We start from the raw sequence: 26,445 nt of genomic DNA on the forward strand, positions 1-26,445 counted from the left end.
AAGGCAGCGGTGCGTCTATCATTTGTCCACATTTTCTCCTCAACCAGCACCATGTCTCCCAGGCTGCATGTGAGGACGTCAGGATCAAACCCGTGCTGGCGCAGCGCGTCCGCGTTGGACTCGGTCGTCACTGGGAGGACGCCCTTCCATTCGGTCTCGAGCAGAAGGGGATCTGAAAGGATCAATGCCATGCACCGATTGCTTTGACATACATGTATCTGGGAAAGAGCTGTGAAATTAGACAAATGGCTATAAATTAGCCCAAAGTAGCCAAATGCTTACAAATTAGGAAATGGGGCCATTTGGCTACACATTTGAAAATTCTTCTTAAGACATTTCTTTTAACAAACAACAGGCCTTTAAAATAAATTGTAAAGCCCAGAAATTTTAAAAATCAAAATTTTTACGTTCATTAAAAAAAAAATTCTTACAATACTGTGAAACCATTTATTTTCGTCGGCACAAAATTTCGCCCTTTTCATAAAAATGACTATTTCGTCCTCTAAATTCGCCCATTTCTGGTTTTGAAAAAAAAACACAAAAAAAATTGTTTGTAATACATGTTATACACGGTTGCGAAAAAATCGTGCTGGGGAAAGAGAGGTGACACTTGGTAGTCACTTGCAAGAGGTGGGCCTTGTTTGGCATATGCCAATTAACAAGTCTGTTATTTTAGGTGATAGTAACTGTCCCTTATTATTTTATGTCATTGACACGTTCTTTGTTATGATTAGCGGATAAGTGGGACTGAATAATCGTTAACGAGTGTTTTAAACAACGAAGCCAATTTCCAATTAGTCTTTTTCCATTACTATCACGGTCAAACTGATAACAATCTTACCTTTATCGGCGCAAATTAGAGAAGGTGCGAAACTTGTTCTATTATATGAAAGAGGATCTAGTTTGTTAAGTGTGTTTTTTTTAATGGAACGCTGCATTTATTGATAAACAACAGTATTTAATTAAAAAAAAAATGTTTTTGTTATAAAAAAACAAAGGTACGGGTTTTTATGTATATGTACAAAAATAGTAGATGCAGTTAAAACCAAACAACCAAACACAAATCAAAATGTTCTTTATTAATTTGTAACAAAGCGCAGAATTTATTTCAGTCAGGTGTTGATCACACATCGTCATATTTTAATTGCGTTTAATAGTATTGTCTTTAATCCGGATTCGCCGCGTGTAGGCTGTATAATCTGCAACACCCCTGAAAAACACAATACACACAATGGGTAATAAAGTTGTTAACAATTAGCGCTAATCAACACTATTATACCTAAATGAAGTCAACGCATTCGATACAGCCTTATTGCATTCGCGTTTTACAGGAAATGTCAGTTGTCAGTACACTGTATAATGAACACCCCTTTGTGTCAAAACCGGATTTAACTTGAGTGTGAACAGTCGACTGTTTCATGTTCTTTGTATCAATACCATCTGTGTATCTGTATTATAAGTGTACCAGTCAACAAACAAGGTGCGCGCTTCCGCATATGGGAATTCGGAAGTTCAAAAAATTTACCTACGGTTTAGCGTTCACGCCGTCGAACGCATTAAGCAATATAACTCGTTTTTTTTCACTATTTCTTTATTTGCAAAAAATACTAGTGGCTTATAACTTACCTTGCAATCTTTTTTTCTCGCATTTTGCGAGTGTGCGAGTGTTAATTTCGAGCCCTGGGTATATGCGTGGATTACGCTGGATTTAAATGCCTCATGCCTACGGTAATTCAGTCTAGTTGTTTCAAATATGGGACATGATTGTTCGTTAGGATCTTGAATTCGTCCATCGGTCGAAGGACGAAAAAGGCCAAAATTAATGTCGGACGAATAATAATGGTTTCACAGTAGTTAGTGATTCACATCTGGTCCATTTTAACATATATATTTTTTTAAGCAAGCCACAAAATACCTGTTGTTTCTTGGGGCGGCAACTTTGGATGATTAGACACAATATCAGTTGGGGAAGTTCTACACAGCATGTTGTACGCAGAGTTGTATGCAGCCTGTTCACATTCTGCCTTGGAACTTCCTCTACCTGCACACAGGAAACTATTAACCCTTTGCATGCTTGGAAATTTGCTGTCTGCTAAAATTTCTTCTTCTTAATTTCTAAAATTAGCATTTTCTTCGATTGTTTTTCAAAGAATACTATTTGAATAGCAAACAGTTTGGATCCTGATGAGACGCCACATCTGGATCCAAACTGTTTGCAAAGGCCTTCAAAATTCGGTTCCAGCACTAAAAGAGTTAAACAGGCGTGTTAGTACAATATTTGTGTGGTCTTAAATAAGCAAAATGTCAACTTTAAAAAAAAAGCGTTTTTATATTGAATTAAACATGTTTACATTTTCCATGAAGAAAGTTTTAAATTGTACGTCAGCACTTTTTCTTCACGCTTGGTAGCAGACCAAATGATAACCATGACAAACATATGCAATTAAATTGTAAATATAATTGGTGCTTATACAATTTAAGATATTCAAATATGGATTCCAGTTCAATTTAGTTTTATAATAAGCGATTTGAAATGAACTACAAATTATTTCCGGTATTTATGTTAAACATATATGCTAAACAAGAGATGTGTTTGTCAGAAACACAATGTCCCCTTCTGCGCTGCTTTGAAGCCATATATTTGACCTTTGACCTTGAAAGATGACCTTGACCTTTCATCACTCAAAATGTGCAGCTCCATGAGATACACATGCATGCCAAACATAAAGTTGCTATCTGAAGCGACATATCAGTTATAAGCATTTTTCAAAACCTCAATGTGAAACCTAAATGCAAAGTGTGACGGAAAGACAGACAGATGGACGGTCCTATCACTACATTCGCTCCGTCGGGGGCATAACAAATGAAAAAAATGGTCAACTATTGGTATTTACGTTGCCTATATATGGTAGGGATAGCAACAAATATTTGAATATTTACTCCAGTTTTACACTCAACACTAGATATGAATATTCAATATACAGCTTGGTTTCAATGACAATGGTACAGTTTCCAGTAATTCTCAAATTACATCAAATGACATCTAGGCAGCAGGGGTTATGATAACCTTTTTGCTAAGCCCCACATAAGGAAAGGAATCAGAAGTAAGGATATTGATCACTAAATGATCAGTAGTGCTCTCTCATATATAAATAAGAGCTGTCTACATAGGATGACATATGCCCCCAATAAAAGCTTTGATAGAAGTTATTGTAATGCACTAAGTGACCTCGTGACCTAGTTTTTGACCAGGCATGACCCATATTCGAACTTGACCTAGATATTGTCTAGATACAACTTCTGACCAAGTTTGGTAATGATCAGATGAAAACTATTTGAATTAGAGAGCGGACACGAAAAGTGTGACAGACTGACGGACAGTGCGAAAACTATATACCTCTTTTCTTTGAAAGGGGGCATAAAAACTTGCTTGCCTTAATCAAGAGAAGTGACACCAGCCCATAGTTACAAAACACTTTAATCCCACTTTTCACAATATACACACAGTGCTCCAGCTAGGCCTCAATGGAAGTGCGGCCCGCCCTGCCCTTCCTTAACCTCGCCCTGCCCTTCCGAGGCACTGTCCTGCCCTTTTATTTATATTTTTTTATTTTTTTTTAATTTTTTTACATGTGATAATTTATAAATCTCTTATTACATTATTAATTTATTCCTCGTTGTAGACATTTTATTTGATTGGTTTAATTATAAATGGAAATAATATAGTCTAAATATTATTAATTACATATAAATCAATATGCAACATGGAGCATTCCAGATACACCCGCTCGCTTGAAACTGCGTCGAAAGTGCGCTTTTGACAAAATATCTCCTTCTGCCTTTTTCAAATCCTAGCTGGAGCACTGATACACACCTGTTGCAATCAGGTACTGGTCCACGTAGAATTCACACAGGTCACATGTTTTAGACTCCGGGCTGACTTTCTTGTAGACACACACGGCGGTGAGGCCACTGTTAGTCAGGCAGTTGTCAATGAGAGTCACGTTGTTTTTGGTGAATGCAGAGTTGGAGACAGTAGAAAACAGGTTGAGCAGCCTGTCCATGATGGGTGCCTCTATCAGAGAGGGTTTCACCACCGGGGGAGGGCCATCCTGAAATGGAGACAGAGTTGGAGACAGTAGAGAACAGGTTGAGCAGCCTGTCCATGAAAGAGGCCTCTATCAGAGAGGGTTTCACCACCGGGGGAGGGCCATCCTGAAATTATTTGGATTTTTCACCATATTACTTTAGTTTATACTGGTTTATTAAAGCTCTTTTTCATTGAAAGTCAAATGCTTATGTACTGCTTAGAAAAGCTAGTTTGATATTTCACCATATTACCCGCACTCTGTGAAAACGAGGCTTAACCCTTTCAGTGCGGGAACCGAATTTTGAAGGCCTTTGCAATCAGTTTGGATCCAGATGAGACGCCACAGAACGTGGCGTCTCATCAGGATCCAAACTGTTTGCTATTCTGATAATATTCTTTGAAAAAAATCGAAGAAAATGCTAATTTTAGAAATTCAGCAGACAACATTTTAGCAGACGACAAATTTCCCAGCATGCAAAGGGTTAATGCATGTGGGTAAAGTGTCGTCCAAGATTTTCCTGTGCAGTCCGTTCAGACTAATCAGACAATTTGTGCTTGTTTGGAATTTTCATTTAAAGGAGGTCTTTAAACAAAAATCCAGTCAATGCAGAAAGTGTCATCCCTGTGCAGACTGTGTATTCACTTAACAAACATGCATTAACCCATTATGCTTAGCGTCTAGAAAAACCCATTTTAGCCAAAAGGACTCTCCCATCCTGCTAAATTGGATCAATTTATTTCCAAAATCAGGGATGTCTATTATATTTATTTCTATATTTAGAATATTTCTTACAGAAATTCCTTTAAGCAAACAGCGCAAACCCTGCTGAGACGCTTCATCATGCGGCTTCTCATCTGGGTCTACTCCGTTTGCCAAGGCCTTTTTTCAAGACGCTAGGCATAAATGGGTTAACCCTTTACCAATTAGATACTTATTATTACGCATTTGTTGTCCCATGTAACATTTAATTTAAGACCTTACTTACTAAATTCAAGTTTTAAAGGCTTCATTTCCAACCTTTACATACTGATGAGCATCAAACAGCATAAACCCTGAACAGACTGCAATTTAATCACAGGCTGTTCTGGTTTTATGCTGTTTGCATATAGCCAATTTCAATTGCTTCTGTGTGAGAAAGGTTTAATGTTCATGAAAATGTGTTGGGTGGCCATTGACATCCAGAAATTAAAACTGCTAATGAATGAATGAATATTGACTTTGGTTTTATTTTCAAAATTTATGTCAAATTACTGCACAAATAATTGCAAAGTGGCAATTTGATACATAAAGTAATAACCACTGTTTTGTCCTGGTAAATGTTGAAATTTTGTATTTCTAAATTTCCAAAGTTAGTTTTAATTTGTTCTTACACTTTCCGGGGTCAAATTCCCTGAATTTTGCAAAAATTAAAAAATCTTAGATTTTTTCAAACAGGGAATTTTAATAACACACTTTTCCTGTTTTCAAGAGCAGGTGGCCAGCCAATTTCTGCATTTATTAATTGACATAATATGTTTATTTTCTAGCCTATTTCAGCAATAATACAATATTCTAGAACCGTCTAACAATTAGAAGAATAACACATTCCATGTGAAAAACATGGTTCTTTGAACCATGCCAGAATTTAGTAAACCAGTTGTGCAGTGTGCAGACTGGTAAGGAGCTACGCTGTCTGCTATGAAGTAACTCAAGTCTTAGTGGTCTCTATAGAGGACAAGGTAGCTCCAGGCCAGACTATGCAGAGGTACATGCTGGTCCTGAGCTATGCTGGTAATCATGCTGGTCTGGTCTTCTCTAATGATGCGGCTCATGTACATTGTACATGGATCACAGCATCTTAATGCAAAAAAGTCTTTACAGAAGAAACATGGGAAAAACAAGATGCGTTTGTGAAACACTACGTCCCCCCATATATTTGACCTTTGACCTTCAAGGATGACCTTGACCTTTCATGCCTCAAAATGTGCAGCTCCATACGATACACATGCATATCATATCAAGTTGCTATCTTCAATATTGCAAAAGTTATAGTGTCTATTAAATGAGCGATTTTGACCCATCTTTTTGACCTTGAAGGATGACCTTGACCTTTCACCACTCAAAATGTGCAGCTCTATGAGATAAACATGCATGCCAAATATGAAGTTGCTATCTTCAAAAGATATGGAAAATGTTAAAGTTTGAAGCAAACCAACAAACCGGAAACAAAACCAGGGCTGTATTCACCAAACAATTCTTAGACTTAAGTCTAATAATATTCTATAAATGGATATATTCAAGAATTGCTTGAATTTTTAGTCAGGCATTAAACACCTCTATCTATAGCATTCTTCATGAAGAACATTTTGTTAATGACATTAATAACAGTGGTTGCCTGTGTATATTCAAAAACTGAACGCATTTTCTTGGTTCCAAGTCTATTATTTGGGTTGGTGAATATGGGCCCAGGTTTTCAAAGTTTTTCTTTAATTTGAAAAACTGAAACCTTAACCCTTTCAGTGCGAGAACCGAATTTTAAAGGCCTTTGCAAACAGTTTGGATCCAGATGAGATGCCACAGAACGTGGCGTCTCATCTGGATCCAAACTGTTTGCTATTCTGATAGTATTCTTTGAAAAAAATTTGAAGAAAATGCTTATTTTACAAATTCAGCAGACGAAATTTAAGCAGACGACAAATTTCCCAGCATGCAAAGGGTTAATCATGTACTGCGTGAAAGCTACCTTATCACACAACTTAATTTTCTATGTATCATATTAGTGACTACAGTCTCTTTTTTTGTTTAATTCAAAATTGTACGGTCCCATTTGGGAAAATGTATACTTAAATCTAATGGGAATGGGCCCCTATAACCGCCTCTAATTCAACAATAATAATAAACACTGTACAGTCCCGATGAACACATACCACATTGGCCTGGAGGACCCCGGTGACAACAGCCTAACAATGTACAGTCCCGATGCACACATACCACATTGGTCTGGAGGACCCCGGTGACAACAATGAACACTGTACAGTCCCAATGCACACATACCACATTGGTCTGGAGGACCCCGGTGACAACAATAAACACTGTACAGTCCCGATGCACACATACCACATTGGCCTGGAGGACCCCAGTGACAACAGCCTAACAATGTACAGTCCCGATGCACACATACCACATTGGCCTGGAGGACCCCGGTGACAACAGCCTAACACTGTACAGTCCCGATGCACACATACCACATTGGTCTGGAGGACCCCGGTGACAACAGCCAAACACTGTACAGTCCCGATGACCACATACCACATTGGCCTGGAGGACCCCGGTGACAACAGCCTCATTGTGAACCTCCTCCTCCTCCTCGTTCTGGTTGGTCTCCTCGACGACGGGAATGATCAGCTCCAGGAGAGTCTTGGAGTACAGGGCCTCCAGTGCCTGGGTGTACGTCTCGGACTTCACTGACTTCTTGTTCACGTTGCTGGCTCTAGCTATGCACGTGTCCTCTGTAAGAAATTAACAAGTGACCCAACAATTGTTCACTCTGTTCACAGAGCTCCAGATAAGGGTCGTATTTTCGTAAGAAAATAATTATTTTCAAGTCCGTTACGTATTTATTTTAAAATCTGGCCGTACCATTAAGAATTACAAAATCAAGTAACAAATATTATTTTTACATCGGTTCGTATCGATTTTTATTGAGTTCTTTTCGCGTATTAAAGATATTTTCGGTACTTATATAGAATGGTTATCAGGTTTGTTTAACGAAGCGCATTTTTTTCCCAATAAAAGCGGCGTGTACAGTCTATCTGTCAAAAAAAAAATGGCTGTGCCCAGAGGACGTCCTAAAAACTGCAGAGTGCAAAAAAAAAACGCGTCTAACATATTGTACGCAAAGTGAGCCAGAGTTGAATGTTAAGAAAGACATTATAGAAAAGATCTTATACGATGACACCCATCTTCTTACAATGAAGCCAATGGCTAGTTAATATCCCGTCACATGCATATTTAACTTGCAATTATCTATAGATCCTTGAATACCAAAGAACTCCATACAATTTGAATAAGCCTAAGACTTTCCATGCGATCAAGATCAAACAAGTCCATTTGTTGCCATAGTAACCATAATTTTTGACGTCTGAACGAAATGAAATGACGTGCATAATGTCCATATTGCCATCTATCCATGTTTCAAGTTACTTGAAAAAATATTAAGAACTTAAAAGGTTAATGCAGGATCCAGAAAATCACCATTTTCAGCAGTATTTCTAGTCTATTTGTTGCCATAGCAACCAGAATTTTTTACGTCAGAACGAAATGAAATGACGAGCATAATGTCCATATTGCCATCTATCCATGTTTCAAGTTATATGAAAAAATAATAAGAACTTTAAAAGTTATCGCAGGATCCAGAAAAAACACTATTTTCAGCAGTATTTCTAGTCTATTTGTTGACATAGCAACCAGAATTTTTGACGTAGGAACGAAATGAAATAACGTGCATAATGTCCATATTGCCATCTATCCATGTTCAAAGTTTCATGAAAAAATATTAAGAACTTTTTAAGTTATTGCAGGATTCAGAAAAGTGTGACAGGCGGACGGACGGAGACAAAACCAGAAGTCCCCTCCGGTCAAACCGGTAGGGGACTAATAAATAGGTTTAAACTAAATTGAAAAGCAGACATACCTAACATGTATTCCCCCACATACAGCGGCACTCCATTCTCATCCTTGCTGTCACACTTGTACAAGTGAACCATGCCACACTTGGAGGCTATCATGGCCTGCTCCAGCTTGGAGATCGGGTTGTCAGGCAAGTTCACTGTCGACTGTGGGGGAGACATAAAGAGTATGTATAGTTGGACAAGTTCACTGTCAACTGTGAGGGAGACAAACAGAGTATAAATAGTTGGGCAAGTTCACTGTCGACTGATGGGTAGACATACAGAGTATGAATAGTTGGGCAAGTTCACTGTCAACTGTGGGGGAGACATACAGAGTATGAATAGTCAGGCAAGTTCACTGTCGACTGTGGGGGAGATATACTGAGTATGAATAGTTGGGCAAGTTCACTGTTGACTGTGGGGGATATATACTGAGTATGAATAGTTGGGCAAGTTCACTGTTGACTGTGGGGTAGACATATAGACTATGAATAGTTGGGCAAGTTCACTGTCGACTGTGTGGTAGACATAGAGAGTATGAATAGTTGGGCAAGTTCACTGTTGACTGTGGGGGAGACATAGAGAGTATGAATAGTTGGGCAAGTTCACAGTTGACCGTGGGGTAGACATACAGAGTATGAATAGTAGGGCAAGTTCACTGTCGACTGTGGGGTAGACATAGAGAGTATGAATAGTTGGACAAGTTCACTGTGGACTGGGAGGGAGACAAACAGAGTATGAATAGTAGGGCAAGTTCACTGTCGACTGTTGGGTAGACATATAGAGTATGAATAGTTGGGCAAGTTCACTGTCGACTGTGGGGGAGACATACAGAGTATGAATAGTAGGGCAAGTTCACTGTTGACTGTGGGGTAGACATATAGAGTATGAATAGATGGACAAGTTCACTGTCGACTGTGAGTGAGACAAACAGAGTATGAATAGTTGGGCAAGTTTACTGTTGACTGTGGGGAAGACATACACCTGTATGAAAAGTCCGGCAAGTTTATTATAATTTAGTTTATAGTTTAATAATTGCAACAATTATTACATTATAATGTACTTTATATTTTCTTTGTTAAAAAATATTATTTTATACTAAATATGTCTCTTCTTTTATTTATCCCACCTTGAGATAGGCAATGAGTTTCTCAAGTCCAGCCACCAGGACAGAGATTGTCTCGAGCCCACTGGCCACCTTCTGTATGACCTCCCCGACCCTCTGGTTCACTGGCATGCTGCCTCCTTCGATGAACTTGTGAGGCCCACACAGCTTCAACTCACGCTCTATGCATACTCTGGGATAAACAAGAGCTTTGTTTGTAAAACACAATGCCCCCTGCTGCGCTTTGAAGCAGCACAGCAGCTATTTTAGAAACAAGGTTATATTTTGAATGTAAAGGTCACAGTGACCTTGACCTAGTGACCTCAAACCATGTTTGGTTGTAGATCTCAATGAGATGCATGCACATGTGAAGTTTAAAGAATATAGACCCATGAGTTTTCATTTTATGAGCAAGGTTTAAGTTTGGGACAGAATCACAAAGACAATGACAGACAGACAGACAGGCCAAAAACAATATACCTCCTGATCATTCGATCTGGGGGCATAAAAATCTAGTAAAACCAGGATTTAGTTTTTGAAAAAACAAGAAATGTGTTTGTCAGAAACACTATGTCCCCTTCTGCGCCGCTTTGACTTTTTTTGTTGACCTTTGACCTTGAAGGATGACCTTGACCTTCCACCACTCAAAATGTGCAGCTCCATGAGATACACATGCAAGCCAAATATGAAGTTGCTATCTTCAATAAAGCAAAAGTTATGGCAAATGTTAAAGTTTAACCAAACCAACAGACCAACGTACAGACAAACAGACAGGGCAGAACAATATGTCCCCCACTATAGTGGTGGGGGACATAAAAATGCGGAATGTGCGTTGTTCATTTTTATTTTCCAATATTCATGGATCACTCAAATTGTTAAGATATTTTCAACAGGGAAATACTAAACATTTTAGGCATTGAGAAGGTTGTTATACCGATGTTTAAATCACTAGAAATGACAAGTTTCTAAGGGTACAAAATGAAGCATTTAAAATGTTTATCTATTCAGATTTTTTTGATTTTTTTTTAAGAAATACAAATGGGTAAAAATGCATATCTGAGAGAGGATATGTTAAATAAAGACAACTAGAGCTTTGTTACGTCCCTTCATTGTTTTTTCAGGCTAAACCACACAATTCACGACTGCTCAAACATTGTTTGCGAGAAAAATATCAAACATTTCAGCCATTTGAATGCTTTTTATGCCCTATTGTTTCCGTAAAAAAAACCCTGTCATATGTATAGATTTGTTCCCTCCAAAAATTGATAAAAATTAAAGTATTAACTAAGAGCCACAACTCACCGGACGACGTCTGCCCCTGGGTCTCTCAGGTCGTTAATGACAGCCAAGGTCTGGGTGGTGAGCACCTTGTAAGCCTTATCATACACCTCGTGTTTCAACTCCTTCTTGTTGAGACCCACGCACCGGGCCAGGAATATCCCACTGATGGCCAGGCGACCGGTGTACACAGCTCTGTAACAAGAAACAAGAGATGGGTTTGCAAAACACGTTGCCCCCTGCTGCACTCTGAAGCCGCCCAGCATTTTTCGCAAATGTAAACATCATGACAAAGAAAGGTCAATCTTGATCTGTGAGTTGTATCAGTGATTTTTTTGGCTTTTATTTGTTACAGCCTGTGCCATTTGAATTGGGAAAATTAGCGCAATAAACCATGAAATTGGGAAAAATAGTGCCATAAACCATGAAATTGGGAAAAATTTAGCATTATAAATATGATTCTAAGTAACAGAATTAATATTGTTTTTAAGTGCATGTTCAGGGGGGTTTCTAGTCATTTTGGGAAAAGGGAGTCAATCAATAAAAGTGGCAAATTTGGGAATAATTTATTGACAAAAAGGACTAAATTAAAGTTATATATTTTGTAGAATGTTTAAAAAATAAAGTTTAGATCTAGAGTTAAGAAATCATAATTAAGGATTGGAAATTTGGCTTTTTTGGGGGGAAACTTTGGTCAGATTTTTGGGAAAAAAAGAGGAATTTTGCGATTGGGAATCAGCCGAAAATCGGCTGTAATTTTGAGGAAAAAAAATCACTGTGTGTAAACAGTTTTTTTTCAAGGAGCTGGGTCCCTTTGCATTGGGAAAATTTGCGTCATTTTGACTGCATTTGGGAAATTTGTCATGTTCATTTTTTGCTAACAAATACTGCAAATTAAAAATACATGTGATATTAATATTATATTTACTGAGGTTTAACTTATAGAACTGGATTTGTGATGAATGAAATGTTGAGACTAATTGAATTGTTTTTGTTTTAAAATCTTAAATTGGGAATTTTCAGGTCCCATTTGGGAAAAATATATACGTTTTACCATTAGGATGGGTCCCACTACTCATATTTGAACGAAAAAAAACACTGGTAAGTAGACTTACACTCCAAAAATCAGGTCAATACCTGTAAGTGTTTAGCAAAAATGTCCAGAAAACCATTATTTTAAAGAAAAGTCAAAAGCCCGTAATTTTGCCAAAAATCAACTGACCAGAACGAAACTTGAACTTGCTCTGTAATTATGCAATTAGACTCAAATAATAACAATAGGGTAAATATATTGAAGCCTTTAGGAAAAAACTCCTGAAACTGAATGTTGGACGGACGGGCAGTGCGACTACTATATGCCATCCTACCAGGTGCATACAAAGGGTTAGTGGTGCACTGCTCTGCAATAAGAATTGAGGGTAAGTTGTAGACAGCTGTGGCAAGACGATCAAAGATCTATAACATAAACAGATGGCTAATAATACACAGCTCTGAAATAAGAATAGCTGGTAAATTTTCTAGAGTTCTGCAGTAAGAACAGTTCGCTATTTGTTGACAGCTCTGTCCACAGTATGTGAAGTCTCACCTGTTGTAAATGCGTGGCATTTCCACCACGGCGTAATCACACTTGAGGAAGAGCTGGGTGCTGTTCACTGCGTTTTCCAGGGACTGGATGGAGTTGATACGTGATGTCTCAGCCGTCAGGAATGACTGATACTTCTCAAACTAAAATAGGAATGCCAAAGTAACGAAGGCGTAGTAAATATGGTGTCTGTCTAGCAATAAGGATGATGGACACACACCGGGTCACACCCTCATGTGAATTGCTGAGGTACACAAAGTTAAATAAGGGGCATAATTCTTCTTGATTGCAAGTCAAAGTCTCTAGCAATTGTCTGCGACCTCGCAAGTACAAATGGGAGCATTATCATGCTTCATAAAGATCCTGAAAAAATATGTAAATTGTTATTGCAATATCTGTAGAAAATATTGAGATATGGAGGGATTGAGATATGGAGTGATTGAGATATGGAGTGATTGAAATATGGAGTGATTGAGATATGGAGTGATTGAGATATGGAGTGATTGATATGGAGTGATTGATATGGAGTGATTGGTATGGAGTGATTGATATGGAGTGATTGCTATGGAGTGATTGGTATGGAGTTATTGGTATGGAGTGATTGATATGGAGTGATTGATATGGAGTGATTGATATAAAGTGATTGATATAGAGTGATTGCGCATAAATCCTAACCAGACTTTTCAAAAAGTACAAAAGGGGCATAATTAAGCTAAATTGCATGCCAGAGTTATGGAACTTGGTCAGTGGGAACTTGGTCAGTGACCTCACACAATGATCCCTTATACTGTGAAACCATTATTAATCGTCAGGCATTAATTTTCATAAATTTCGTCAGTCGACCGATCGGCGAATTTAAGATCCTAACGAACAATCATGCTCTATGTTTGAACAAAAACAAACACTAAGTTGAACAATATTTTAAAACTTTACCGCAGACATGAGGCATCAAATTCCAACATAATCCATGCACACATCCACTGCTGTTTTGTAATCAAGATTAATCCGGTTTTGACACAAAAGGAAGTAGATTACACAAGGTACTTAACTGACACGTTACACTTCTTTAAAACGCGTGTGCAGTACAGCTGTATCGAATGCGTTGACTTCGTTTATGTAGAATGGTAATGAATTAGCGCTAATTGTTCATAACTTTATTACCCATTAGGTGCATTGTGTTTTTCAGGGGTGTTGCATATTAGCCATCACGCAGCGAATGCCGATGAAAGACAATAAACCAAATGGAAAGATGACGATGTGTGATCAACATGCGTATTTATCACAAATTAATAAAGAATATTTTAATTGCTGTTTGTTGTTTGATTGTTTGCGTTTAACCACACTTATTACTATTTTATACGCATCAATTTATTTATTTTTAAATTATTGACATTATTGATTTATATACCGGTAGTTTAGTTTTTAAGAACAAACACACACATAGAGTTTATAATTTTAATGATGATATCAGAATAAAAAAGCATTTTATTCAATTATAATAATAGAATAAGACTAATTGGCAATTGGCTTCGTTGTTACAAACACTCGTTAACGGTTATTCGATCCCACTTGTCCGCTAATCATAACAATGAACGTGTGAATGGCATACATTAAGAGGGTCCATTACTGTCCCTTGATAACACAAGACTAGTTAATTGGCATGTGACTAACAGGCCCCACCTCCTGAAGTAATTCTCAAGTGTGTTCCTGCATATGTATGACACACAAATCGGATATTGACTGACGCATTTTTTTAAATTCAAAATCAGAAATCGGCGAATTTAAGTGCTGACGAAATCGTCATTTTTATAAAAATGACGAAATTTTGTGCTGTCGAAAATAAATGGTTTCACAGTATATGAATAAAGTTCAATAGCTATAGAAGAAACAGTTATATGAGGATGTTCCGTGTTTTCCTTAACTTCATTTCTCAGTACAAAAAAGGAAATAATAATGCTAAACTGCAGGTCAGAGTTATCTATATTGGTAAGTGACCTCAACCAATGACCCCAAACACATGTACAAAGTTTCAATTAAATACTTGTAGTAGCAACAGGAAATATGCAAAGACGGAACAGAAAATCAAAATGTTGTATAAAAGTGCTAAAACCTCAATAACTTTATTCAATATTCAGTGAGGTGAGTTTGCTATTTGCCTTTATCTTAAACCAAAAAATCAACGCTAAAGCTCAGGAATTCAACGACAATTTCATGGCTTGAAAAATACTTAGTTTGAGATAGACAATTTTGGAAACAAACACAGACGCTGTACCTACGACATGCTACAAGCAATCGGATTTAAATATTAAAAGTTTAGTACACACTGCCCTGCAAGACATACCTTCTCTACTAAAGTTAAACCTTGGTTTGATCTTCCTGAAATGGACAAGACTCATTTTACACCAGTTCTTTCGAAGTAAAGGTAATTTTTCAGCATCAATCAATCCATCTATGATGTATTACATAATCAAAGTAAAAAACACTGCTGTATTTATTTATTGACCATCAAAGCTTTCATTTATCACTGTTTACAGTTACTATTAACAACAAGAGCAACGCATAATGGGTGCCAACACTTGGCTGTGGGTGCAGTTTTGAATAAATGAAAGCTTGTCAGATATTTTTTTTAGAGGTCAAAGTGAACTTGACCTTTAACCTAGTGACCCCAAAATGGGTGTGGCTTGTAGAAGTCATCAAGGTGCATCTACATATAAAGTTTCAAAGTTGTAGAAGGAAGCACTTTGATTTTAGAGCAAAATGAAAAGGTTTTAGCATGACGCGGACGGCGGACAACACGACAAGCTGGCTATGACAATACCTCAGGTTTTCTCGGAAAACAGCCGAGCTAATAATATGCATACTACAAATGCACAAAAGAGACCATTATGAATTTGATCAAAGAAACTTTTTATTAAATATTCTGCTAAGACAATAAGTATACCGCTAAAACTATTCTTACAAACATTTAATTAAGTACAAGCTAGCAATCAACATATTAGCGGCGTTCTGGAAAAACAGGGCTTAATGCATGTGCTTAAAGTGTCTTCCCAGATAAGCCTGTGCAGTCAACAAACGTTAATTAGCGACAACACTTTCCACTTTTATTGTTGTTTTTTTAATTTAAAGGGGCCTTTTCACGTTTTGGTAAATTGACAAAATTAAAAAGTTGTTTCAGATTCGCAATTTTTTATTTTAGTTATGATATTTGTGAGGAAAAAGTAATACTGAACATTTACCGTGCTCTAAAATAGCCATTATATGCATCTTTTGACGGTTTAAAAATCTGAAAAATATAAAGCGTTGCAACGCAAAACAATTTAATAATTAGGAGAGTTCTGTTGTTGTCATTATATTTTGTGTAACTACGAGGATTGCTTATATAAAGTAAAAAATACATCAATCATTGTATGAGGACAGATGGCCGAGTGGTCTAAGTGGTAGACTTTTACTCCAGAACTCCAGGGGTAATTGGTTTGAGCCCTGTTGAGGGTTACTTTTTTTTATTCTTGATTTTTTACTGGAGCTTTTTAGATCCAGTGTTTACATGTATCGTTATAAAGCATTGGATGACAAACTTTAATACATGCCATAATCTGTGAAAAGACCCCTTTCATGGTTCATACAGGTCATGGTCAATAAAATTCCAGGACTTTTCAAGGACTTTTCCAGGACTTTTTTTTGTTTTTCAAGGACTTTTTCAAATCACTCAAATACAAAATAAATGGCCACATTAACAATTCATAATACAATATATAGAGAATATAGTAAAAACCAGCTTAATTTGTATAATTTTACCTTTAACAAGAAGTTTCCTTCCTAGTTTCCATATATAACTGTAAACTTTAACAAGATGTGTTTGTGAAACACAATGTCCCCCTATATGACGTTTGACCTTGAAGGATGACCTTGACCCTTCACCACTCAAAATGTGCAGCTCCTTGAGATACTCACGCATTTCAAATATAAAATTGCTAGCTTCAATATTGCAGAAGTGACATTACATGAGCAATTTTGACCCATATATTTGACCTTGAAGGATGACCTTGACCTTTCACCACTCAAAATGTGCAGCTCCATGAGATACACATGCATGCCAAATATCGAGTTGCTCACTTCAATATTGCAAAAGTATTCATAAAATAAGCGATTTGGGCCACATATATTTGATCTCTGACCTTGAAGGATGACCTTGACCTTGACCTTTCACCACTTAAAATGTGCAGCTCCATGAGATACACATGCATGCCAAATATCAAGTTGCTATCTTCAATATTGCAAAAGTATTTATAAAATAAGCGATTTGGGCCACATATATTTGACCTCTGACCTTAGAGGATGACCTTGACCTTTCACCACTCAAAATGTGCAGCTCCATGATGTACACATGCATGCCAAATATCAAGTTGCTATCTTCAATATTGCAAAAGTATTCATAAAATGAGCGATTTTGGCCACATATATTTGACCTAAGACCTTGAAGGATGACCATGACCTTGACCCTTCACCACTCAAAATGTGCAGCTTCATGAGATACACATGCATGCCAAATATGAAGTTGCTATCTTAAATATAGCAAAAGTTATTGCAAAATGTTAAAGTTGGCGCAAACCAACCAACAGACCAAATGACAGGGCAAAAACAATATGTCCCCCACTACTATAGTGGGGGACATAAAACAATATGTCCCCCACTACTATAGTGGGGGACATAAAAAGCTAATCTGAATTTTCTGATGACTTGTATGATTGGTGAGTCATGCAACAAGTTTATGTGTCCACATTATTTCCACTCTTAACACATTATCTTTCAAAACATAACTGTCTAAAGTCTGACATGGTCTCCTGTATGGTTGAGTGGGTGGGGAAGGAATTGAAAAGGTTCCATTATTATTTAAATCTGTATGAGTTAATTCATTTTCAGTTTTTGATGTTACACCCGTTGCACTAATGCCTTTAAAGAAAGAAAATATAGATTCATCGATGATCTTGTCACACAGGGAGCCAATACACTTATGCTTGTCTCCTTTAAATGTTCTGAACCACGATGAATAGTTAGCGTCTGTAAGCCATTTATTGGTAAACGTGCATTTGTTTGTATTACTTATCTCGAAAGGTGAACGACCTTTCGCAGAAAAAATACAGGTTGTGACAATCGCTGTTCAGTAATGGATAAAACCCGTACTAACCGTGTAAATCGTCGCGTTCCTCGTGGTGTTGAGTGTTTTTTTTCCTTTTTTAATTTATTTTCTCGATCTTTTGATGCAATTTTCACTTTTTTATTCTAGATTCTATGCCCAAAATGTTATTTCCTCCATTTTATTATAAAATCAACGACTTTTTTAACAAAATTCAAGTACTTTTTATTAGTTAACTCTGGGCAGCAAAATTCAAGGACTTTTCCAGGACTAGGCACCAAATTCAAGGACTTTCAAGGGCCTGTGCGAACCATGCCTTTAAAGGAAGTCTCTAGTTAGCGCAAATCCACTTGAGGCACCCAGATTAGCCTATGGAGACTGCGAAGGCTTATCTGCTTTGACACTTTATGCACATGCATTAAACCCAGTTTTCTCAGAGTAAGACTTATATATAAGAACGGTCACAGGGCTTTCCCTGGCTCAAAATTTCTTCAGCTAAATTGTCCTCACTTCAGACAAATTTGTGTTATTTTTTGCTATTTAATAGGTTTTTATGAAGAACAAGAGATGTGTTTGTGAAACACAATGCCCACTACTGCGCTTAGAAGCCACGTATTTGACCTTTGACCTTGAAGGTTGACCTTGACTTTTCACCACTCAAAATGTGCAGCTCCATGAGATACACATGCATGCCAAATATCAAGTTGCTATCTTCAATATTGCAAGTTATGAGCAAGGTTAAAGTTTTGGGACACAACCATACAATGAATGACAGACAGGCCAAAAACAATATACCCCCGATCATTCGATCCGGGGGCATAAAAAGTTATATCCAAGTAGAATTTCGTTGTAGCCGATGGGTCAATATCTAGCCAATAGCTAATTTGGCAAATGGCTTAGGAAGCCCTGTGACAGTCAACAATCAGTTTCCTACCTCCACCAAATCCTCCTCCTCCTCCATGCCCAAAGCTGCTTCCCCCTCTGAATCCACCACGACCGCCTCCTCCACCTCTATTGAATCCCCCACCCCTGTTATTGAAACCTCCTCCCCTGTTATTGAAGCCCCCTCCCCTGCCGCCCCTGTTGAATCCCCCTCCACGGTTATTGAAGCCACCCCCTCTACCCCCACTATACCCTCCAGAAGAATTCCCGCCTCTCTGACCTCCTCTGCCTCTCTGTTGACCTCCCCATGACCCAGCCCCTTGTCCATAACCCCTCCCCCCTTTTCCAGCCCTTCCACTACTGCCATCAGATGGCTTCAGCTGGTCCCAGGATGTTATCTCTGAAAAGTTGGCAAATTCATCCTTGGTTTCAACCGTGTCTCCTGTACTCTTTAATGCTTCCCACGATGACTCACCAGTATAGGCCATCTCGTCCCAGGAACCTGGTTCCTGTATATATATTGTTTAAGGGTTATTGATTTTTCAAAGATAAATTTAGCTGAGCTGCCGGTGCATCTGAATTTGAAATAATGCACAAATTGTTTCAATAAATAACAAGGGCTGTCTGTAAAACATGCATGCCCCCCAAATGTGCTGTCAGTTGTAGTGGCAGCCATTGTGTGAATACGTTTTTTGGAACTGTGACCTTGACCTTTGACCTAGTGACCTGAAAATATATAGGGGTCATCTGCGTGTCATGATCAATGTACCTATGAAGTTTCATAATCCTAGGCGTAAGCGTTCTTAAGTTATCATCTAGAAACCATTTAACTGGTTAGAGTCACCTTGACCTTTGACCTAGTGACCTGAAAATCAATAGGGGTCATCTGCGAGTCATGATCAATGTACCTATGAAGTTTCATGATCCTAGGCGTAAGCGTTCTTGAAAATCAATAGGGGTCATCTGCGAGTCAAGATCAATGTACCTATGAAGTTTCATGATCCTAGGCGTAAGCTTTCTTGTGTTATCATCCGGAAACCATTTTACTGTGTCAAGTCACCGTGACCTTTGACCTAGTGACCTGAAAGTCAATAGGGGTCATCTGCGAGTCATGATCAATGAACCTATGAAGTTTCATGATCCTAGGCATAAGCGTTCTTGAGTTATCATCTGGAAACCATTTTTCTAAGTTGAGTCACCGTGACCTTGACCTTTGACCTAGTGACCTGAAAATCATTAGGGGTCATCTGCAAGTCATGATCAATGTACCTATGAAGTTTCATGATCCTAGGCATAGGCGTTCTTGAGTTATCATCCGGAAACCATTTTGCTATTTTGGGTCACCTTGACCTTAGACCTAGTGACCTGAAAATCAATAGGGGTCATCTGCGAGTCATGATAAATGTACCTATGAAGTTTCATGATCCTAGGCATAAGTGTACTTGAGTTATCATCCAGAAACCATTTTATTATTTTGGGTCGCCGTGACCTTGACCTTTGACCTAGTGACCTGAAAATCAATAGGGGTCATCTGCGAGTCATGATCAATGTATCTATAAAGTTTCATGATCCTAGGCATAAGCGTTCTTGAGTTATCAACTGGAAACCATTTTACTATTTCGGGTCACCATGACCTTGATTTTGACCTAGTGACCTCAAAATCAATAGGGGTCATCTGCGAGTCATTATCAATGTACCTATGAAGTTTCATGATCCTAGGCGTAAGCGTTCTTGAGTTATCATCCGGAAACCATTTTACTATTTCTGGTCACCATGACCTTGACCTTTGACTTAGTGACCTCAAAATCAATGTACCTTTGAAGTTTCATGATCCTAGGCATAAGCGTTCTCGAGTTATCATCCAGAATCCATTTTACTATTTCGGGTCAACGCGACCTTGACCTTTGACCTAGTGACCTCAAAATCAATAGGGGTCATCTGCAAGTCATGATCAATATATCTATGAAGTTTCATGATCCTAGGCCTAAGCGTTCTTGAGTTATCATCCGGAAACCATCTGTTGAACGGACATACGTACCGACATGAGCAAAACAATAAACCCCCTCTTCTTTGAAGGGGGGCTTACAAATATTTGTTTGGATTGGTGATATATAGATGAAGCAAATACCAAAATCAAGCGCAAACATGACCAGTGTTTTTTTTTCACAAATAGGGGAATGGTGGGGGGGCCGCTCCAAAGGGAAAAACTCGTTGTTTTTTAGGAAAAGGGGAAAATTAAAAATTCACTTTTTTATATGTTATGATATTTATTATTTGAATACACATGTACGTATGAATGTAATATTCACAGCTGAATTTCTCTGGCCTTTTTCTTAAATATATATCAATTATTTTTCAACATTAGTTTTAGACAGTTCAGCCTTCATGCACAGTCTCAGTTTTCCTCGCCATTTTGAGTCTAAGTGGGATTTTTTAATCGATAAAATGGCAAATTAGAGCATTTTTTCCCCCTAAAAATGGACCAAATTGGAATGTTTTTATCAATAAATATTGACACAATATAGATACATCAGGCCTTTTCCTGGCCATTTTGGGAAAAAAATGCAATTCATATGAAAAGTTTACTGATGTGGGAAAATCTAATTTAATATAGCTCTTTATAATAATTCAAAATCATATCAATTTGTTATATACTTTGTCAGTTGTTTATGAAATAAATTTATCATTAGAGAGTTCTTTCTAAACAAGGGCTGTTTGTAAAACATGCATGCCCCCCATATGGGCAGTCAGTTGTAGTGGCAGCCATTGTGTGAATACTTTTTTTGGCACTATGACCTTGACCTTTGACCTAGTGACCTGAAAATCAATAGCGGTCATCTGCAAGTCATGATCAATGTACCTATGAAGTTTCATGATTCTAGGTGTAAGCTTTCTTGTGTTATCATCTGGAAACCATTTTACTGTGTCAAGTCACCGTAACCTTTGACCTAGTGACCTGAAAGTCAATAGGGGTCATCTGCGAGTATTGATCAATGTACCTATGAAGTTTCATGATCCTAGGCGTAAGCGTTCTTGAGTTATCATACGGAAACCATTTTTCTAAGTTGAGTCACCGTGACCTTTGACCTAGTGACCTGAAAATCATAGGGGTCATCTGCGAGTCATGATCAATGTACCAATGAAGTTTCATGATCCTAGGCATAAGCATTCTTGAGTTATCATCCGGAAACCATTTTGCTATTTCGGGTCACCGTGACCTATGACCTAGTGACCTGAAAATCATTAGGGGTCATCTGCGAATCATGATCAACGTACCTATGAGATTTCATGATCCTAGGCCTAAGCGTTCTTGAGTTATCATCCGGAAACCATCTTGGACATACAGACAGACATGAGCAAAACAATATACCCCCTCTTCTTCGAAGGGGGGCATAAAAAATAAAAAAAATAATTTTTTAAAATTTTGTTTAACTTCTGGAAGGGGATTTTTCTACAAAATTGGGGAAAAATATATACTCTTTATGGAGGGGAATGGGTCCGAAAAAGGTGTGTGATTTAAGCATAACCTCAGGGAAGAAAAATGCCCTAAGCCCCCTTACAAGATTAATTTAAAATCTTCATTTGTATACTGACCCATACAAGTGAATAACTATTTGTAAAATTAGTTTGCATTAGAAAGGGAGAGGGTGGAAATCACACCACTGCTAAGAATGTTAATGGTAGAGTCCTGATTAATTTAGAAAACTGGGCATGATGCATGTGCGTAAAGTGTCATCCCACATAAGCCTGTGCAGTCCACACAGGCTAATCAGGGAGGACACTTTCCGCTTTTATGACATTTTTCATTTTAATGAAGTCGCTTCTTAGCAAACATCCAATTTAGGCGGAAAGTGTCATCCCTGATTAGCCTGTGTGGACTGCATAGGCTAATCTGGGACGACAATTTACGCACATGCATTAAGCCCAGTTTTCCTCAGAACGCGGCTCAGTCCTGATTATTAGCACCTGTTGTTGTTCCCAGCTGCCACTCTCATCGTAGCCTTCTTGTTTTGGCTTCTTTGCAGCATAGCCATCCCCATCATAGTCGTAGCCTCCATAGCCGTCCTCGGACTGTCGTTTCATGCCTGTCTGTGGTGGGGCTGCTGTGGCCCCTACTTGACCCTGTGTGTCCCCAACGAAGGACCCCGAGTCATCAAACATTGCACCCCAGCCATCCATGATCCTGAATGCAACAGGAAACATGTGTGCAATAGCCTTCTTAAAAACAGCTTACTTTTACTATGAAGTTCTACACGAAAACTTTATAGCAATGTTTCAAAATCACAGGAAACATAAGATGCAAAGGATATAACAGTATATTACATCAAGAAACCGTCGGAGACGGGTGATGCTCCCCAAAGGTTTTTTTTGTCACAATATTGCACTATATAAAATTATTCAGATAAAAGGAAATGTCTTGAGGGAACAGAAGTTGGGGGGAGACAATACTTTTTTTATAGAAAAATTCAAAGGGCCATAACTCTGTGAAAAATCATCCGACCAGAACCCGCTGATAATATGCACATCTCCTCTTGGTAGTGAAGCTTCCCATAAAGTTTCATTAAATTCCGGTCATTAGTTGCTGAGAAATAGCCCGGACAAAAATTGTGCACGGACGGACACACAGAGGGACAGACAAAGCGGCGACTATATGCTCCCCCCAAAATAAATTTTGGGGGAGCATAAAAAAATCAATGGCTATTCAACAAATTTGGATCCAGTTAATCTTGTAAGGGTGTTCTATAAAGTGCAATTCAGTTAAATTTACTGTTACCTAGGATAAGTAATTCAGAATACATTTGTATTAATAGGTATTTCCACTTACCCAAGAGAAAATGTCTAAGCAGCCTTCAAATTCTTCTTTCTCACTATTGTCTGAATATTCTGTAAATGAATCATGTTTAACTATGCTCTCCATATTAGATTATAAGCAATGTGTATCCACTGTGTAGAAGTGACAATATAATTCTACAGCACTGATGGTTTACTTTTTTTTAGCGTTGCAATTTTTCATCAAAACATAAATGGTAAAAAACTCCATTTTTTTTTAAACTTCCTTGTTTGGTTCGACAAATTTACAAAATAGATTTTGCTTTCTTACTCAAGCTAATTTGAATATTTTCTTAAACATGTACAACAATAAAGTTTATTTATTAAGTCTATCCTTGAATTAGCCTTAATGATTGACTGACAATGAAAACAAATCACAAAATGCAGTAATTTTACTGTCCATGATACAACTTTGTTGATGTTACTATCTTAACAAACATTTTCTAACAGCATGTAACTATAGACAAATCTGTCAAGAAGAAGGCATCATTTTAAGACATAATGACTCAGTTGTTAATTTTTATTTTGAACTTTTGGTTAACCCTTCCCCACTCAGAAGCAAAGTAAAAATGGCTATGTGCAAACAGTAAAAGTAGTTGAAGATTCACAATTTGCTATTTTGAGTAAATTTTGCGGATTAATGAATGCAACAATGTGTGAAGCAATTACATTTGTCGGTGTTTAGTTGCTTTCACGGGAGGGTTTTTGTCCGCAGTTGCAGATTCACAATTTGCTATTTTGATATATATTATTGTATGCCATTAACTAGTTTATTGTTATGATAAGCTTATTAGTGGGCCTAAATAACTGAATCATTGACATATTTTACAAAACAGTATGCTTTATATATTGTCTGCAAAAATGCAATTGAAAACGTTACAGTCAAAGATAAATTAAATAAGTAATTAAGACAAATTAGTTACATGCTAACGAATTGTTAGTTGTTAACAGATTTTTACTTTCATTTTCGCAAAGGTTTTAGAAACTTTCCAGAAAGCACGTTTTTTGCATGAATGAGCGTATGACGCGATTAAACGTTGCACTGTATCGTATTGCATTTAATCTTAATTAAAATTCACTTGTCTATAAATGGCCTCATTTTATGTTTAAATTGATGTTATTATATTGGATTATCGGATATATATGCACATTAAAAAGCGGTATGTTTACAGTTAATGAATACACATTTTCTTTCAATTTCACACCCCTGAAAACATAATACACTAAATACACAATGGGTAATTTTGTCGGATTAATTAATGCAACACTAAGTGAAACAATTACATTTGTCAGTGTTAAATTTCTTTTCCGGGATGGTTTTTGTCCGCCCCCGTTTTTTCATGGGAGGGTTTTTGTCCTCCCCCGTTTTTTACATGTGAGGATTTTTGTCCGCCCATGTTTATTCATGGGAGGGTTTTCGTCCGCCCCCTATGAAAATGACGGAAGGGTTTCTATCCGGGAGGGGTTTTGTCCGTATTCCAGATTTATCACTGTTGTTTATCAATAAATGCAGCGTTTCATTCAGAAAAAAAACACACTTTACGAACTAGATCCTCTTTCGTATAATAGAACAAGTTTGATAACTGCATTGACCAAATTTTAATGAAACTAAGGTCATTCAGACTTAATCCCATACTCATGAAAAATGCACAAGTGTTAATTTTGTTTTATTTAGCTTACGCTAATTATAACCCATAATGTTCGCACCTTCTCTAATTGGCGCCGATAAAGGTAAGATTGTTATCAGTTTGACCGTGATTGTAATGGAAAAAGACTAATTGGCAATTGGCTTCGTTGTTTAAAACACTCGTTAACGGTTATTCAGTCCCACTTATCCGCTAATCATAACAAAGAACGTGTCAATGATTTAAAATAATAAGGGACAGTTACTATCACCTGAAATAACAGACTTGTTAATTGGCATTTGCCAACCAAGGTAATCTGCAAGTGACTACCAAGTGTCACCCCTCTTTCCCCAGCACAATTTTTTCGCAACCACGTATTACATGACTGTATTACAAACATAACAAACAAATCGGACGCTTTTTTTCAAAACCAGAAATGGACGAATTTAAGTGATGACAAAATAGTCATTTTTTTTAAAAAGGACAAAATTTCGTGCTGACAAAAATAAATGGTTTCACAGTAGTGAGCTTTATGTATGCGCGTTAAGTCCACACAGTGAGCTCTATGTTTGCACGTTAAGTCCACACAGGCCAATCAGGAACAACACTTTTTGCTTTTTTGTATGTTTTTGTTCACAGGAAGTCTTTTACTAAACAAACATCCAGTCTGAGCCAAAAGTGCCAGTAATAAATAGAAACTTGAAAAGTGGTAAGTATACAGTAAATAGAGTCGGGTTGAAACGGATGTATTTGGGTAATCGTTCGAGTCGGGATTTTACTATCTGTGCGGGAAAGTTTTAAAACAATTATACAATATATAAAAAATTATATATATATTTTATTGAGTGGGGGATTTTCTTGAAGAGTCATAGCGCACCAAATAACGTCTTTTGACCCTGTTTTTCTTTGTGTTACAACGCACCACAGAATGTGAATTGACTCGTTAAATTTATAAAAAAATCAACGTCGGGAGGGGACAACCCCTTTCAGACCCGGGGCGCCTGACAAAAATCCTGTGGAAAGCACTGGCCTGTGCAGCCTAACCTAGGACGACACCTTCAGCGCATGCATTCAATGCTCATTTGATTTTATCTTATGATCCTCAGTGTACCTTATACATTGCACAGTTTTTCGAGGTTGACAGCCAAACTAGAGTATATCATTTGAAATGTGAAATGTTTACAACAGTTTCACACTGGATCTTCGAGTTTTGAAAATGGGATAAATCTCATTTGACATGCATATGTCAAATTCATACATGCGCAATAC

At 37.6% G+C, this 26,445-nt stretch overlaps 1 protein-coding gene across 2 annotated transcripts in view; it reads right to left on the minus strand.

Moving 5' to 3' along the window:
• Positions 1-26,445, minus strand: part of LOC127841679 (uncharacterized) — a 42,406-nt gene that overhangs the window by 8,163 nt on the left and 7,798 nt on the right. For both annotated transcript variants that reach the window (XM_052370722.1, XM_052370723.1), the window contains exons 4-15: positions 23,547-23,605; positions 22,688-22,904; positions 18,774-19,230; positions 15,047-15,081; positions 12,709-12,848; positions 11,148-11,318; positions 9,870-10,038; positions 8,764-8,905; positions 7,380-7,579; positions 3,875-4,112; positions 1,916-2,041; positions 1-172 (exon numbers count right to left, since the gene is read on the minus strand). The exon at positions 1-172 is cut by the window's left edge and continues 120 nt beyond it. In XM_052370722.1, coding sequence (XP_052226682.1) covers positions 1-172; positions 1,916-2,041; positions 3,875-4,112; positions 7,380-7,579; positions 8,764-8,905; positions 9,870-10,038; positions 11,148-11,318; positions 12,709-12,848; positions 15,047-15,081; positions 18,774-19,230; positions 22,688-22,900 — 2,063 coding nt within the window. In that variant the 5' untranslated portion in view covers positions 22,901-22,904; positions 23,547-23,605. The remainder of the gene's footprint in view (positions 173-1,915; positions 2,042-3,874; positions 4,113-7,379; positions 7,580-8,763; positions 8,906-9,869; positions 10,039-11,147; positions 11,319-12,708; positions 12,849-15,046; positions 15,082-18,773; positions 19,231-22,687; positions 22,905-23,546; positions 23,606-26,445) is intronic.

Source organism: Dreissena polymorpha, chromosome 8 (assembly GCF_020536995.1).
Source record: "Dreissena polymorpha isolate Duluth1 chromosome 8, UMN_Dpol_1.0, whole genome shotgun sequence".
NCBI classification, from domain to species: domain Eukaryota; kingdom Metazoa; phylum Mollusca; class Bivalvia; order Myida; family Dreissenidae; genus Dreissena; species Dreissena polymorpha.